We start from the raw sequence: 15,531 nt of genomic DNA on the forward strand, positions 1-15,531 counted from the left end.
CCACTCACTAGTCCAGGTTGCTCATCACTGCAGTCCACCATCTACAATGCATATGCCAGGGGTATGATGGAATACTCTCCACTTGCTTGGACACTCAAGTTTGACACCATAAAGCAGCCCGCTTGACTGTTCGTCTAGATGGGAGGGGTGACAAAGGCACCAGATACCCAGGAACACCACGACCTGGGAGGTTTCACTCCAAGTCACACACCATCCTGCCTTGGAAATATAATAGCTGTTCCTTCACTATCACTGGGTCACAATCATGGAACTCTCCCAAACAGCACTGTGGATGTACCTAGACCTGACAGTAAGCAGTTCAAGGCAGCAGCTCACCACCATCTTCTGAAGGGCAACTAGGGATGGACAATAAATGCTGGCATAGCCAATGGCACCGATATCCTGTAAATGGTGAATACCATTTGCTCTCTCCCACAATTTGTCCTTGGTACAACCACCATCTTTCATTCTCAAAGCCAAGTGGAACGGATTTGAATGTGTATACCTTACAACCTATTTAGTAATTCATTACCAAATCTGATTGGACCATATAGTGCACCATCTCTAATCTGCCTGGAATACAAATATACTTCTGGCTTCTTTTCAGAACTACGAACCATTTCTTTAAATCCTTCTTCCAAGAACCATAGAATCAGTACAAAAGGAGACCATTAAGCCTGCACCCACTCTCCAAGAGCATCTTGCCCAGCCCTGCATCCTATCCCCATAACCCTGTGCATTTACCATGGCTAATCCACCTAACCTACACATTGTTGGACACTAAGTGGCAATTTAGCATCGCCACCGGGGCCCTGTGGAGAGCTAGTCTGAACCCTGCTGGAGTGAAATATTCCTGATGTGGGAAATGCTAGCGGGCCCGGAGAATTCAGTCCTGGGCCTGCTAATCAGATTTAAATTACAAAGAATTAGCGCAGCGGATGGAAGAATTGGTCCCTTTATGTTTCAGTAAGATCGCCTCTCATTCTTCTAACTCGAGTATACCTCCAACCTGCTCAACCTTTGTGAACCTTCTCTGAACCACTCCCAATGCAAGTATATCCTCCTTTAAAAGGTGACCAAAATTATACAGTCTCATCAATGTCCCATAGTTAGTCAGACATTTCCACTTTTATACTCCAACCCCCTTGAAATAAAGGCCAACATTCCCATTCGCCCAATTCATTTTTGTACCAACATTCTCCACTTAAATATTCTGTTTTTCTATTCTTCCTGCCAAAGCAAACCTCATATTTTGCCGCATTATACGCCAAATGCCATTTTCCCTCCACTTAACCTATCTAAATCCCATTGTAGACTTTTATTCTTCTCTCAACTTGCTTTCCCACCTATCGTTTTACCATCTGTAAATCTGACTACATCACAGTTGGTCCCTTCACTAAAGTCAAATATAGAATGCAAATATTTGAAGTTTTAGTACCGATCCCTGCAACACTCCATTATTTAGTTTGCTAACCTGAAAATGGCAATTTTATCTCAACTGTTTCCAGTTAGTTAGCCAATCATCTGTCCATTTTAGTAGATCACTCCCAATACCACAAGTTCTTATTTTGTGCAGTAAACATTTGTGTGGTAACTCAGAATGCCTTCTGGAAATCTGTCCACAATATCTACTGTTTTCTCTTGATGCATCCAGCTTGTTACATCCGCAAATTAGTCAAATGCTATTTCCCTTTCACACAACCATGTTTGACTTTGCCTGATTGTATTACAAATGTTCTACAACCTCTAACCTTTAGTCCTATTAGTTTTCTTAGTACTTTTTTTTCCTCTAGTGATTTAGTTCCCCCTCTGCTCTTCCAATATTGTTGGGTTTTTTTGTGTCTTCTACTGTGAAGAGATACATAATATTTCAACCAGCATAATTTCAGAGTAATGCCTGTGTTTTAAAATAAATCAACACAATCCTTGAAAAGACAGTTTGATGCAATTGTTGGTTATTCCATTATGCTCAGAGAAACAATATTTACAAATTAATTTCTTGAAAGTTGAATCAAACATGGAATTTTTATTTATATACAGTATATATATTCCAATGCAATACCTTGTGCTATAGTTGTAAAATAGTTAAAGATAATCCCAAATCATCAGACTCTTAAGCAACACAATACCAAATAGATTTATTTACACAGTTAGACATTTCTCCTTCTCAAGCCCCAATCTTTACATTAGTATCAGGACACGAACAAATAAATTCATTAGACAAATAATTCAACTTCTTCCTCTTAACTAATTGGTAGGTGTCCTACATTGTTGCAGAATATTGCATCATTGCCTCTCCTATTCAGCAGCTTCTGCCTGTCTCCTCCTTTCCCTTTTAAGTTGAGGAAGGTACCATATTGGTTAGCCCCAGTATCTCAATCAGGTGAACTACTGTTCATTCATATGGGTATCTAAACAGTGAAATGTCAGACAGATGTTCAAACACAGGAGCATCAGTCAAGTCTCACTGTGCATTGAATCAACACACATCTAGTTGAAGCTGCCAGATTTGGATCAAGGAAGTGATTTTCCTTTCCTTGAAAACGGGGTGCTGAGATTATGGCACCCGTATTGTCACCCTGGTCAGCTCTTAACATTAACGGTTGAATTTGGGACCTTCCAGGTCCTTATAGCTCATCACTTAAGGTTGCTTGAGCTATGTGAGCCTGATCATTAAACAGAGGTTTGGCACTTTTTATTTTAAAGAATGTGACAGACCTCTCAAAAAAATAAGTACAGTAAATGCATATCAGAATAAGAAACATTCAGTAGAACATTCAGCTGCTACATTTGATTCTGTATATACGGAAATCATATTTATGCTGTAACTTGAAACAAATTAACAGGTTACAACACAATTAGAGTCGATGTTAAAGTATTCAATCTAATAAAAACAAATTAATTGCAAAACGGTTCATGGCTTGAAACCATTTAGTAGTTATTTAAAAAACTCAATGAAACACAGGATTAAGTATACACTATGATCATGTATGCTGCATGCTGTAATAAACAATTATCTTTTGTTTGACATGCTAGGTATATTAATTCATTAAAATCAAACATCTTTTACAAGTAACTGATTACCTACAAAATTGTCAAGTTGAAGCAACATCGAAATTTGTGAATACTCGTACAAAAATTACATTAAGGTCCAAATCTGTTCCATTCGTGTAGTAAAACTGTTGCTTTGCCCCTTTGCAACCGAAAAGTCAAGAAACTCAAATATGCACATTTACTGCAGCATGCCATGTTTATTGTTTTGCAATTAAATTAACCCAATTTTATTTCATACTTGATTGCATTCGACAAAACAGGTCACAGTAAACCTATTGAAAAATCAAGAAATATCATTGACACCAGTGCTCAAAGTAATATTGAAGCATCTAACATGGTGTATTTTTTAAAAATGCAACTTAAAAAGGCACAATTTCAACATTATCTTCTCTATAGTTGTGTTTTGAAATCTAGCTTGATGAAAAACCATAAAAATCATAAAATCTCAATAATGGTGGCTTAAAGATGATAACTGCTAGTAGTGCTACTTAGTACCTGAAATATCTAAAACTTCTTTCCAGATGTGGTTTTTCAACCTGCTTAATTCAAAGATTTCAGTCTTTCCTTAGCAATAAATGTTTGGATTATTCGAAGAACCTACAAACAGTTTATATCATATAGTGAAACCAGACAACACAGGGATTATTTATATTTTATGATAATCCATTTCAAATTTAATTTTTTCATTTCAGCAAATGTATAGTGCAATAAACAAACACTCGAGTTGTAGTGACACAGACTTCAATGTATACTTCAGGTTTTTTTTCCCATTCACCTTTTAACAGCTAACAAACACTCTACAATTACTGACCACCCTTCAATCTGCATTTCTTACTGCTTAATGATTTTGGAATCACCATTTCAAAGAAAGAAAACTATAATTTTTCTGTACAATACTTACAAAGTGTCTTCAATAATATACCTTTATAATAATGTGGTCTTAAATGTATAAAACTGAACTGATAGTCACATACATTGAGGTTTAGGGTTAAAAATACAAGTACAGTTCAGCATTTAGTTAACTGAAAAAGTTAGATTCGTAAACGTTTCCAAGTAATCTTTCCAAATTTTCCACCCTTTGGTTAACGCAGAAGGGGCCTTATAATAGTTCTGATCTTCATCAATATAGCGGAGGCTGTAAAAATCATGTAGTTCCATCTTAAGAGTTACAATTTGTGTCTGTGTATTGGGATACATCTGCTTAGCACAACAGGGAAGTGACAACTTTAAAAATTCAGTTGCTGTTAAAAAACTCAGCAAAATTTTACTTGAACATTTTTAGACACTAGTTTATGAATGAAAGCATGTTATTTTAACATCTGATACAAGCTTACTGTTCTCTTGCATTTATAAGATGTTTATTCAGCTAGACTAACAGTAGTGAAAATTCAGTTATATTGAAGCATTTTAACACCAAAGTGTTCCCAACACATACCACATAAACTCCAAAATTTGCAAACCATTTGAAACATTTTTGAGGCTGGGGGTTGGGGAAAAAAAGTAATAAGAGGTTCGGCATTAAAGTGTGAAAAAATATGAACAAAGCAAAGGAAGAAAATATTTCAAGTCCACAATGGGCAGATTGTTCCTAAATGAATCTAGACCATATGAACATGCACACATGAACCCTGACCCTCGCTGATGAAACCTGTTGCAGAGAGTTTTGATATGTAACTGCTTCAAATTACAAGGAGATTTGACATTACAAGCAAAATGTTTTATGAACATTGACCCTGGATTGCAAGGTTCCGCATGTTTACAACTAATCTGCCCTTGGGAGAGTTATTGGGAATTGTTTTACATGATATGAACAAATTGTGCAAACTGCAATGTCAACTCTTAGAATTTATACAAATAGTTCACCAATTGTTTAAAATTGGCAAGAAATGACTCCAAAGTCTTACAGTTTACGGAACGGAGCAATATCCACAAGAGCCTCCACTGTTGGCATCAGATGAGTCAGATAACCTAAGTCTACTATTCTGACTCTCACTTTCCCATAAGCCAGGTGTCTGAATGATTTTTTCAACGAGTTCTTCAAATGCACACTGCACACCATCACGCGTTTTGGCGCTTGATTCTGCGAAATAAATGTTTTAATTAAGATTTAGAGCACATTTGAAGTGTTCAGTAACAAACTTATTTTTAAATGTGAAGAGAACTACCAGTATAGATGCACACTAATGATAAATAGCAAGTGAAAATAACTAATCATATTCAACAACTGTTATGTGTCTTGACCAAAATAAATACAGCATAGGAACATAGGAATTAGGAGCAGAAATAGGCAAATTCAGCCCTTCAAGCCTGCTCTGCCATTCAAACAGTTCATGGCTGATCTCTCCCTGGTCTCAAATCCACTTCCCCACCTATTCCACATATCTCCTTATCCCTTTTTTTAAAAATTAGAAATATATCTGTCTCCTTCTTGAAATCATTCAACTTTTCAGACTCCACAGCGCTATGGGGCAGTGAGTTCCAGCATACACAAAACAATACAATATTGGTGGAAATATATAGTAACACCCAAAGAATAAGTCAACTGAATCTTCATCATATATTAACTGGACTGATGCACATTTAGTGTTTCTGCATTTTTTGTTTATTTGCAGCATTGATTATTTTTTATGATGGAAAAAGATTATATAAAGACAATAAGCGTATTTTGACAGATTATTGCAATCTCAACCATGGTCAAATTACTTCTTTACCTCTTTTTAAAAATATAAATTCACAAGTCACTTTCATCAACCTACCTATAAATAACATAGAATGTTTTCTTGCAAACTTCAGTCCTTCATTCCGATCTACTTCACGGTTTTCCTTCAATAAAACAGCTTGGCATTAATAACCAAAATCATCAGCTTCAGAAATATGGCCTTAGGGATGGGGGGTTATAACTAAATAATGTTGTACTGAAATTTAACTTTCAGAGTGACATAGGTGCTTGTAAGTTTGTAATTAAAAAAAAAATCTCCACAAGGATACCAAGCCCAAAGGAGAGTCTAAAAGGAGAGGGAAGTCTAATATAATTATGCATGTCGTCACAGGTATGCCCTACCCCCCGATCTGGGCTATATCTGAGAAAAGCAATCAGAAATACTAACCGTCTTTTACACTGATACCAACAGCATAGCCCTGAGTGAGACCTTCCAAATATGCACTGTATAAGGAAAGGATCATCTGATTTTTTTTTTTAAAGTTCATTTTTATGGGGTTTGCAGATTGCAGGCTGGAACCAGCATTTATGGCCCATCCCTAGTTGCCCAAGAAAATGGTGGTGAGCTGTCTTCTTGAACCACTGCAGTCCCCGAGATGTAGGTACAGCGACAGTGCTATTAGATAGTGAATTTCAGTATTTTGCCCAGCGACAGTGAAGGAAGGCCAATATGTTTCCAAGTCAGGATGGTGAGTGACTTGGAGGGGAACCTTCAGGTGGTGGTGTTCCTAGGCATCTGCTGCTCTTGTCCTTCTAGATAGTAGCGGTCATGGGTTTGGAAGGTGCTGCCGAAGGAACCTTGGTGAGTTCCTACAGTGCATCTTGTAGACGGGTACACAGGGCTGCCACTCTTCAGTGGTGGTGGAAGGATTGAATGTTTGTGGAAGGGGTAGCAATAAAGCGAGATGCTTTGCCCTGGATGGGGTCAAGCTTTTTGTGTTGGAGCTGCACTCAGCCAGCCAAGTTGAGAGTGTCCCATCACACTCCTGACTTCTGCCTTGTAGATAGTGGATAGGCTTTGGGGAGTCAGGAGGTGAGTTCCTCTCAGCAGGATTCCTAGCCGTTGAACAAACAGTAGCACACTTTTTTAAAATACTGAAGAAATTTTAGCAGTCAAGTTTTAAATCAATCTGATGTTGGAGCAAAAATTAGAATCGTTTTAGAAAATACCTAAATCAAAGTGATTTGTTTTATGATTCAATTACACTAACTTTCAACAAAGACGGACACCATTATGTGACATTTAAAAAATGAGCTTCAATGCAATTCAGGTCTGAATGGAAAACAATGCTTTCAGCGCATAACCAAAAACCTTATAAAAATACATGAATGTGTCACAAAGGTCTGGTAAGATAGAAAACTCGTAAAATCAGGCTAAGAGTCGTTACGGCTGGTGCCCTAGTAGGTAACCACCGTTATCAGGATTGACAAGGAGTGAATTGCTGATTGTTCCTGTTTATTTCCCTTTTAAAGTATAATGTTTAGTCCCCTTTTATAGTATTTCCATTTGGATGATTATGTTGGGGTAGGATTGAAGCCTAGTTAGCTTCATAGTTTTTACATTGTGCCCTGAATGTCAAAGGTTTCTGTGATGAAGGTTACATTGTAACACACACACACAGCACTATGCAGTTGTCGTAAACTTGTCATTGGGAAAATTGGGGTTGCTGTTTCTTACTATCATAGAAATCATAGAAACCCTACAGTGCAGAAGGAGGCCATTCGGCCCATCAAGTCTGCACCGACCACAATCCCACCCAGGCCCTACCCCCACATATTTACCCGCTAATCCCTCTAACCTACACATCCCAGGACTCTAAGGGGCAATTTTTAACCTGGCCGATCAACCTAACCCGCACATCTTTGGACTGTGGGAGGAAACCGGAGCACCCGGAGGAAACCCACGCAGACACGAGGAGAATGTGCAAACTCCACACAGACAGTAACCCGAGCTGGGAATCGAACCCGGGACCCTGGAGCTGTGAAGCAGCAGTGCTAACCACTGTGCTACCGTGCCGCCCGTTTACTACTATTATGAGGTTGCCAATAAAGCTCTGCCTGTTTTAATGAATTTGAATTTTAATCCATTTCACTATTACTGTATACTTGCACTGTGGAAGTACTCATTTTAAAACTATTAAGGCAACACTAAAAATATTTTTAACCTGGGTAGAATTCAAAAAGTAATAGCAAGATAATGCCATTCTAGTCTTCTAAGATTAATTTACTGACAAACTGACCAGTTGTACAAGAAACTATTATGTAAAACCCAATATTGCATCACTGTAAAGCTTTAAAATGCTGTATAAACACAAACATTGAAAGCTCTCAACTGCATCAATCACCAAATCACCATGTTAGTCTGGGCGAGGGAAAATCCCTGTTACATTCCTACAGCAAATTCCGAGATGCAGTGGTAAAATGTCTTACTTTCTCCTTTCTTTTTCTTCTCTACATTGAGTGCACTTTATACTGTACATTGCTCCATCTACTGGCTTAGCCTTCAAGCATACCGATAAAAGCATGATTTGGATAGACATGCTGAAATAACTAAGAATTAAATTGAAACTCCATTTCAGACCAATTTAAATATAAATACTCTACTGCTGTTGCGACTAAATTGCCTAAAGATATTGAGGGCTGAGAAAAGGCAGTAATGAGAAACAAATCCCAACTCTACCAGTAAAAAGGGCATTTCAACAAACATTAACTTACAAGTAATATTTTGGGGAAGCTCAACATTATATGGTATAGATTAAAAACAAAAGATAATTCAGACATCTAAATTGCATCACTTACTTTATCAATTTTGTTTCCAACTAACATTTTCACAATATCATTTCTTGTGCAATATGTCTCCAGCTCATTCAGCCAATTTTCTAATTTTACAAAGGTCTCTCTTCTGGTCACATCATATACTGAAAAAGAAGCATTTCCAAATGTATAAATGCAGGTAGCTTAACCTTGGAAACAATGCAGTATTAAAGTAGATACGAATAGGACTGCAATGTTTATGGTGCCTGATGACTAAAGTTACTTTATGGGTAGAAAGATTATATTGCTTAGAAATTGAAAAGCAATACTGCATTGTTTGCATGCAATCAAACTTTAGAAGTTTTACAATTATTTTACCTAGTATAACACCTTGTGCCCCTCGATAGTAACTGGGTGTCAATGTCCTGAACCGTTCCTGGCCAGCAGTATCCTGAAATCAAAGAACAATGACATTTATTGAGAGGCAGTGAAGTGGTAGAGGGGAGAGGAAAGTGAGTCACCTTGCCACCTTTCATAGTTAGTTTACAGTATTAGTGTTTGCTGTTCAACATCCTATTTTCTGTTCAGGGAAATGTCTAATCTTCGTATTTCACCCACAAAACTGAATTTATATGACATGATTGTTGTCACCAGTAAATTTGAAAAGAAATCATCAATAAATATATTTGTTTGAAATCATGTATTCTTAAAATCGCAGATCCAAATTGAGACAGTAGGCAGATCATAGTTTGTTGAACAAAACACTTCCAGTAGATAGAATTTTTAATTACTGGGCCATTTATCAGAGACAGAAAATCAGTCCTTAGCACTTTTTTTATTTTTTTAAACAAATCAAACTAGGTTTTATAATGAGATTGTTACTTGAATGCATTGACATGCTTGAACAGCTGCTCCCTTGTCATCACCTTCAACATTCACTCTTTCCAACAGACGCAGTGTGTGCCATCTACATGCTGCTGCACTGCAGCAACTCACTATGGCTCCTTTGACAACACCTTCCAAACCCATAACCTCTACCACTGAGGAGGACAAAGGCAGCAGATGCATGGGAATAGCACCACCTGCAAGTTCCCCTCCAAGCCACACACCATCCTGACTTGGAACTATAATCACCATTCCTTCACTGTTGCTGGGTCAAAATCCTGGATCTCCCTTCGTGACAGCACTGTGGGTGTACCTTGGGGTCCGGGTCCATAGGACTCTTAAATCGGCCTCGCAGGTGGAGGATGCGGTCAAGAAGGCGTATGGCGTACTAGCCTTCATTAATCGAGGGATTGAGTTTAGGAGTCGGGAGATAATGCTGCAGCTTTATAGGACCCTGGTTAGACCCCACTTGGAGTACTGCGCGCAGTTCTGGTCACCTCATTACAGGAAAGATGTTGAAGCCATTGAAAGGGTGCAGAGGAGATTTACAAGGATGTTGCCTGGATTGGGGGGCATGCCTTATGAGGATAGGTTGAGGGAGCTTGGTCTCTTCTCCCTGGAGAGACGAAGGATGAGAGGTGACCTGATAGAGGTTTACAAGATGTTGAGGGGTCTGGATAGGGTGGACTCTCAGAGGCTATTTCCAAGGGCTGAAATGGTTGCTACGAGAGGACACAGGTTTAAGGTGCTGGGGGGTAGGTACAGGGGGGATGTCAGGGGTAAGTTTTTCACTCAGAGGGTGGTGGGTGAGTGGAATCGGCTGACGTCGGTGGTGGTGGAGGCAAACTCGTTGGGGTCTTTTAAGAGACTTCTGGATGAGTACATGGGATTTAATGGGATTGAGGGCTATAGATAGGCCTAGAGGTGGGGATGTGATCGGCGCAACTTGTGGGCCGAAGGGCCTGTTTGTGCTGTGGCTTTCTATGTTCTATGTTCTATAATGTGGAGATGCCGGTGTTGGACTGGGGTAAACACAGTAAGAGTTTTATCAACACCAGGTTAAAGTCCAACAGGTTTATTTGGTAGTAAATGCCATTAGCTTTCGGAGCTCTGCTCCTTCGTCAGATGGAGTGGATATCCACTCCATCTGACGAAGGAGCAGCGCTCCGAAAGCTAATGGCATTTGCTACCAAATAAACCTGTTGGACTTTAACCTGGTGTTGTTAAAACTCTTACTAGGTGTACCTATACCCACTTCAGCAGATCAATAAGGAGGCTGACCACCATCTTCTCAAGAAAAATTAGGAATGGGCAATAAATGCTAGCTGACCCAGTGATGCCCACATCGCGTGACAAAAATACCCATCAAGCCTATTTCACCCTCGTAAATTTTAAAATCTTCTACGAAGGAATGCTAATTTTGAATGTCACTGTGCCAAACAAATGCATTTAAGAAACAACAGGAAAGTAGTGATAACAGCACTTTGAAAAACCCAGAAAGTTAATACATTAATTTAGCAATATTATTTAAAGATTGTGTTGAAATGGGAAATTATTCTGCATTCAGTGGCATGGTCTAAAATGGAGAAAAATGACAACCGATATATTGTGGAAAGTTCTGGCAAATAAGATTAGATTAAGTACTGAAGTGTGCCTGTGCCTCACCAACTGTGAAGAGCACCCCATTTATCATAGATAAAATGCAGTGTTGTAAAGCCCAGTAGATTCCACTTGCTATGTCTATGACAGCATGAGGATTTCAGTTTGCCAAATGCCAGAGGAGAAACAAATCCCATTATTTGGCTGTAAGCGCCCCCCTATGGCTAAATATAGCAGTAGCCAAAGTCTTTGGACTTTTTGGATAACCACCAACAGAATTCTTAAAAACTATTCCTGAAGATTAAACGCACCCAAGTAGCCAGTAGCATAATTCTAAACATGCCAGACTGTAGTGCCAGAATGATCTTATAAAATGAGCTGCATTGGTAAGAAGACAGATTTTTTTTAAATGATCTCATGGAATGCTAAGGAGATTAATTGCACAGTGAACGATCCAAAAGTTTGTCTATATCGTCTAGAATGAAATGTGAAGTTACACTCGTCCAAGAATTTTGCTTGAAGGACACAGAAGCAATTAAACCAAGAGGGTGGGTGGGACTGGTTTTTCTGAACTTCTTCAGTTTAGAGTGCAGAAGAGTCCTGATAATGATCCATATGTAACGTAACTGGTTCCAGAGCATGAAAAGATTTATAAACAATATGACATTCTTAGTAGCAGGGAAATCATTACAGCTAAGCTAATACATATGCTCTTAATTCTAAACAGTCCTCAACCTTAGAGTTGAAATCGGCAACTCCATCCAGAGTTTGCAACATTCTGAGGAGGAATGAATATTTGTGCAAACATAAAAGGGTGAACCCAATATGGTAACCTCATGGCTGTGAAAGATTACCATTTCTTTTATAATATATTTTCAGTTTCCTTGATGACTCTCATATCAAATCTATCCAAGCGCATGATATTATTAACAACAGTTCAAAAGTCAACAGAATCCTGCTATCCAAAGATTTAACGAGTGTTGACTTTGACACAAGTTAACTGTTTAAATTGTCTCCCTGAACTACTGAACGTTGTCTCAGATAAACTTGATTTGTTTGAACCAAGAAGTTTATTTGATTGATTCAAATGGTAGGGAAATTTCTCAATATATAGGAACAGCCCAATTTCAGGTAATGCAAAACTCTTACCTGTCAAGCATGTTTCTGTACTATAGATTAGTTTCAAAGTCTTGAAGAGACCTTCCATGTTTGGTTTCACATACAGCTGAAGGCCCTGCTGCTATCACTGTGCACCTCCACGGAAACATCAGCAGACCATCATCCAGCTCTGTGCTGGATCCTAATCAGGAAGCACCCTTGCACTGGGAGTTCACTGCTGGATTTGCACTAAAAGTTTCCATGCTTAGGCATCATTCATTTGGCACAATGAACAGGTATAGATGGTAATCACAGTTGGTATCCATTGGATCGAATTACTAATGTCAGCAGGATTCATAGCTCAGTACATAATTTTTTCTTTGCCCGTTAGGAATTAAAACTAATTGGGATTCATATTCTCAAACCTCCATCTGAGGTGATTGCAGTAGACAAGCCAAAATAAAAACATAAGCTACTCAATATTGGAAGATTATCTTCCACTCCCACACTTACATTCTTTAACAACCTCCAGTTCACCAAGGCATCTTTTAATGAACTAAATGCTGCTCGTGTAGAAACACATTAAAAAAGTGTTGCTATGCAAAAGTATTATACTGCACAATTAGACATGGTCTGTTAAGATGCAAAAGTATTATACTGCACAATTAGACATGGTCTGTTAAGATGCAAAATATTCCATATTCAGTTAGCCCTTTCCTGCTCTTAACATAGACGGGCAGTAGAAAACACTATAGACATGTCAATGGGAAAGAGCTAGTCAAGACAAGTTGGACAAGATATCAACAAACCAGCTACAGTGTAGACCGATAGAATGGATGTGAAATAAATACTTTGCCTCAGTTTTGCAGATGTAATGCATATTACAATTTTAGTATTAGAGCCAGTAGAATCATTCATAGAAAATGCAATTCCAGCCTTTGGCGTGTGTGCGCGCAGTTTGCACATTCTTCCTGTGTCTGCATGGTTTCCTCTGGGTGCTCCGGTTTCCTTCCACAGTCCAAAGACATGCCGGTTGGGTGGATTAGCAATGCTAAATTCCCCCTTAGTGGCCCAAGATATGTAGGTTAGATGGGGACAGGACAGGGAAGGGGGACCTGGGTAAGACACACTCTGTCAGATAGTCAGTGCAGATTTGATTGGCTGAATGGCCTCCTTCTGCACTGTAGGGATTCTAAGATTCTATGAAAATTGATTAAAAATTAAACCACCCAAACACGAGGTAGACAAACCATCAGAACCTAATAGTTTAAATCCAAATTGACTGGAACAATCACAAACCTTAATAAATTGATAAATATGTGAGCCACCAGCTGGCATGGTGTAACCAACCACCCACCCTCCCAAATTTTATTTTTAGTACTCCAAAGTGAATACCATTTAGGGCTGTAGCCCAACCTGCTTCAAGGAAGCATGCATTCCCAAAAGGCATTTAAAGGATCAAAGCAATTTATTTGGTGCTTAGTTATGCTACTGCATAATAGGAATTTGGGCCTACTAAGTCTGTGCCAGTAGTTTTTGCTACCTGAGCCACTTTGTCTAAACCTATTCTTGTGCTTGCTGCTCATATTATTTACTATTTCCACTCTAGAAAACAGTTCTCAGGATGTTGGCATCACCAGCAAGACCAGTATTTATTCCATCCCCACTGCCCCCCAGATGCCCATGGGGTGGTGTTAAGTGAGCTTCCTTTTTGAGAAGCTCCAGTCAATGTGGTCATTATACTTCCACAATACTAGTAGGTAAGAATTTCCAGCAACAATTAAAGAACGACAATACGTGCTCAAGGTAAACAGTGTGCAACTTGGAATGATGGTGTTACCATGCACCTCTTGCTCTTGGAGGTGATGCTGGTCCTGAGTTCAGGAGATGCCACTGAAGATGCCTTGGCTACAATGTATCCTGTAGATATATACACTATTTAGTTTCTAACCCAATTTTGTAGCTATAGCATTTGGCTGATCCAGTTGAATTTCTGGTTAATAGTGACTCCCCAGAATGTTGAAGGAGAGAGACTTAACAATTGGTAATGCCATTGCAAATGAAGGGGTGTTTAAGATCTCTCTTGCTGGACATGGTCTTTACCTGGCAGCATAAATGTTATATTCCACTTTTCAATCCTCTTACAATGTATGGGTATGGACTGCTCAATTATCTGATGAATTACAAATTAAGTTGAATGGCATTCATCAAACAACTTCATTTCTGACCCTATGATGAGAGGCAAGGTCACTGACGAAGCAGCTGAAGATGGTTAGGCGTAGGACAGACACTGCCTTGAAGAACTCTTGCAGTGAGATCTAGGGACTGAAATGATAGGCCTCCAACGTCCACCTTCCTGTGTGCCAGGTATGATTACAACCACTTCAGAGTTTTCCCTAGATCCTCATTGACTTCTTTTACTAGGGCTCCTTGGCACCATACTTAGTTAAATGCCTTGATGCCAAAAACAGATGCACTTGCTTCAGTTCGAATTCAGTTTGTGGATGAAATAAACTTCAGCGAACTATCGATTTTAAAAGCATTTCTACATTCTGATTCAACTTTGTGACAGAAAATTTCAACTTCTAATCCGAACCATGTGTGATGTTGCAACTTCCAAAATTTGATTTATTGTCACATGTATTGGTATACAATGAAAAGTATTGCTTCTTGCACGCTATACAAAGCTACTGTACATAGGGGAGAAGGAAAGGAGAGGGTGCAAAATGTAGTGTTACAGTCATAGCTAGAGTGTAGAAAAAGATCAACTTAATATAAGATAGGTCCAAAGTCTGATGGTAACAGGGAAGAAGCTGTTCTTGAGTCAGTTGGCGCGTGATCTCAGACTTATAGAAACTAGGAGTAGGCCATTCTACCTTTCGAGCCTGCTCCAACATTCATCGCGATCATGGCTGATAATCAAATTCAATATCCTGATCCCCCCCTTCCTCCCATATCCCTTGATCCGGTTAGCCCCAAGGGCTATATATAGATATTTTGTACCTTTTTCCGACAGAAGAAGGTGGAAGAGAGTACGTCCGGGGTGCATGGGATCCTTGATTATACTGGCTGCTTTTCCAAGGCAGCGGGAAATGTAGATGGAGTCAATGGATGGGAGGTTGGTTTGCGTGATGGACTAGGCTATGTTCACAACCCTTTGTAGTTTCTTGCAGACTTGGTCAGAGCAGGTGCCATACTAAACTGTGATACATCCAGAAAGGATGTTTTATATGGTGCATCTGTAAAAATTGGAGAGAGCTGTAGAGGACATGCCAAATTTCCTGAGCCTCCTGAGAAAGTAGAGGCATTGGTGGCCTTCTTAACTATAGCGTCAGCATGGAGAGACCAGGACAGATTGTCGGTGATCTGGATAGCTAGAAACTTGAAGCTCTTGCCCATTTCCATTTCATCCTCATGAATGT

The 15,531-nt window shown here is 39.1% G+C and overlaps 2 protein-coding genes across 3 annotated transcripts in view; one reads left to right on the forward strand and one right to left on the reverse strand.

The window, feature by feature from the left end:
* mkxa (mohawk homeobox a) overlaps positions 1 to 15,531 on the forward strand; it is a 134,186-nt gene that overhangs the window by 103,306 nt on the left and 15,349 nt on the right. The gene's annotated exons all lie outside the window — the stretch shown is intronic.
* The window catches only part of rab18a (RAB18A, member RAS oncogene family), a 38,104-nt gene continuing 24,579 nt past the window's right edge, over positions 2,007 to 15,531 (reverse strand). The window contains exons 4-7 of the mRNA XM_078233871.1: positions 8,906 to 8,978; positions 8,573 to 8,691; positions 5,811 to 5,877; positions 2,007 to 5,134 (exon numbers count right to left, since the gene is read on the reverse strand). Of these exons, the coding sequence (XP_078089997.1) occupies positions 4,962 to 5,134; positions 5,811 to 5,877; positions 8,573 to 8,691; positions 8,906 to 8,978 (432 nt within the window). The 3' untranslated portion in view covers positions 2,007 to 4,961. The remainder of the gene's footprint in view (positions 5,135 to 5,810; positions 5,878 to 8,572; positions 8,692 to 8,905; positions 8,979 to 15,531) is intronic.

This window comes from Mustelus asterias, chromosome 2 (assembly GCF_964213995.1).
Source record: "Mustelus asterias chromosome 2, sMusAst1.hap1.1, whole genome shotgun sequence".
In the NCBI taxonomy this organism is placed as follows: domain Eukaryota; kingdom Metazoa; phylum Chordata; class Chondrichthyes; order Carcharhiniformes; family Triakidae; genus Mustelus; species Mustelus asterias.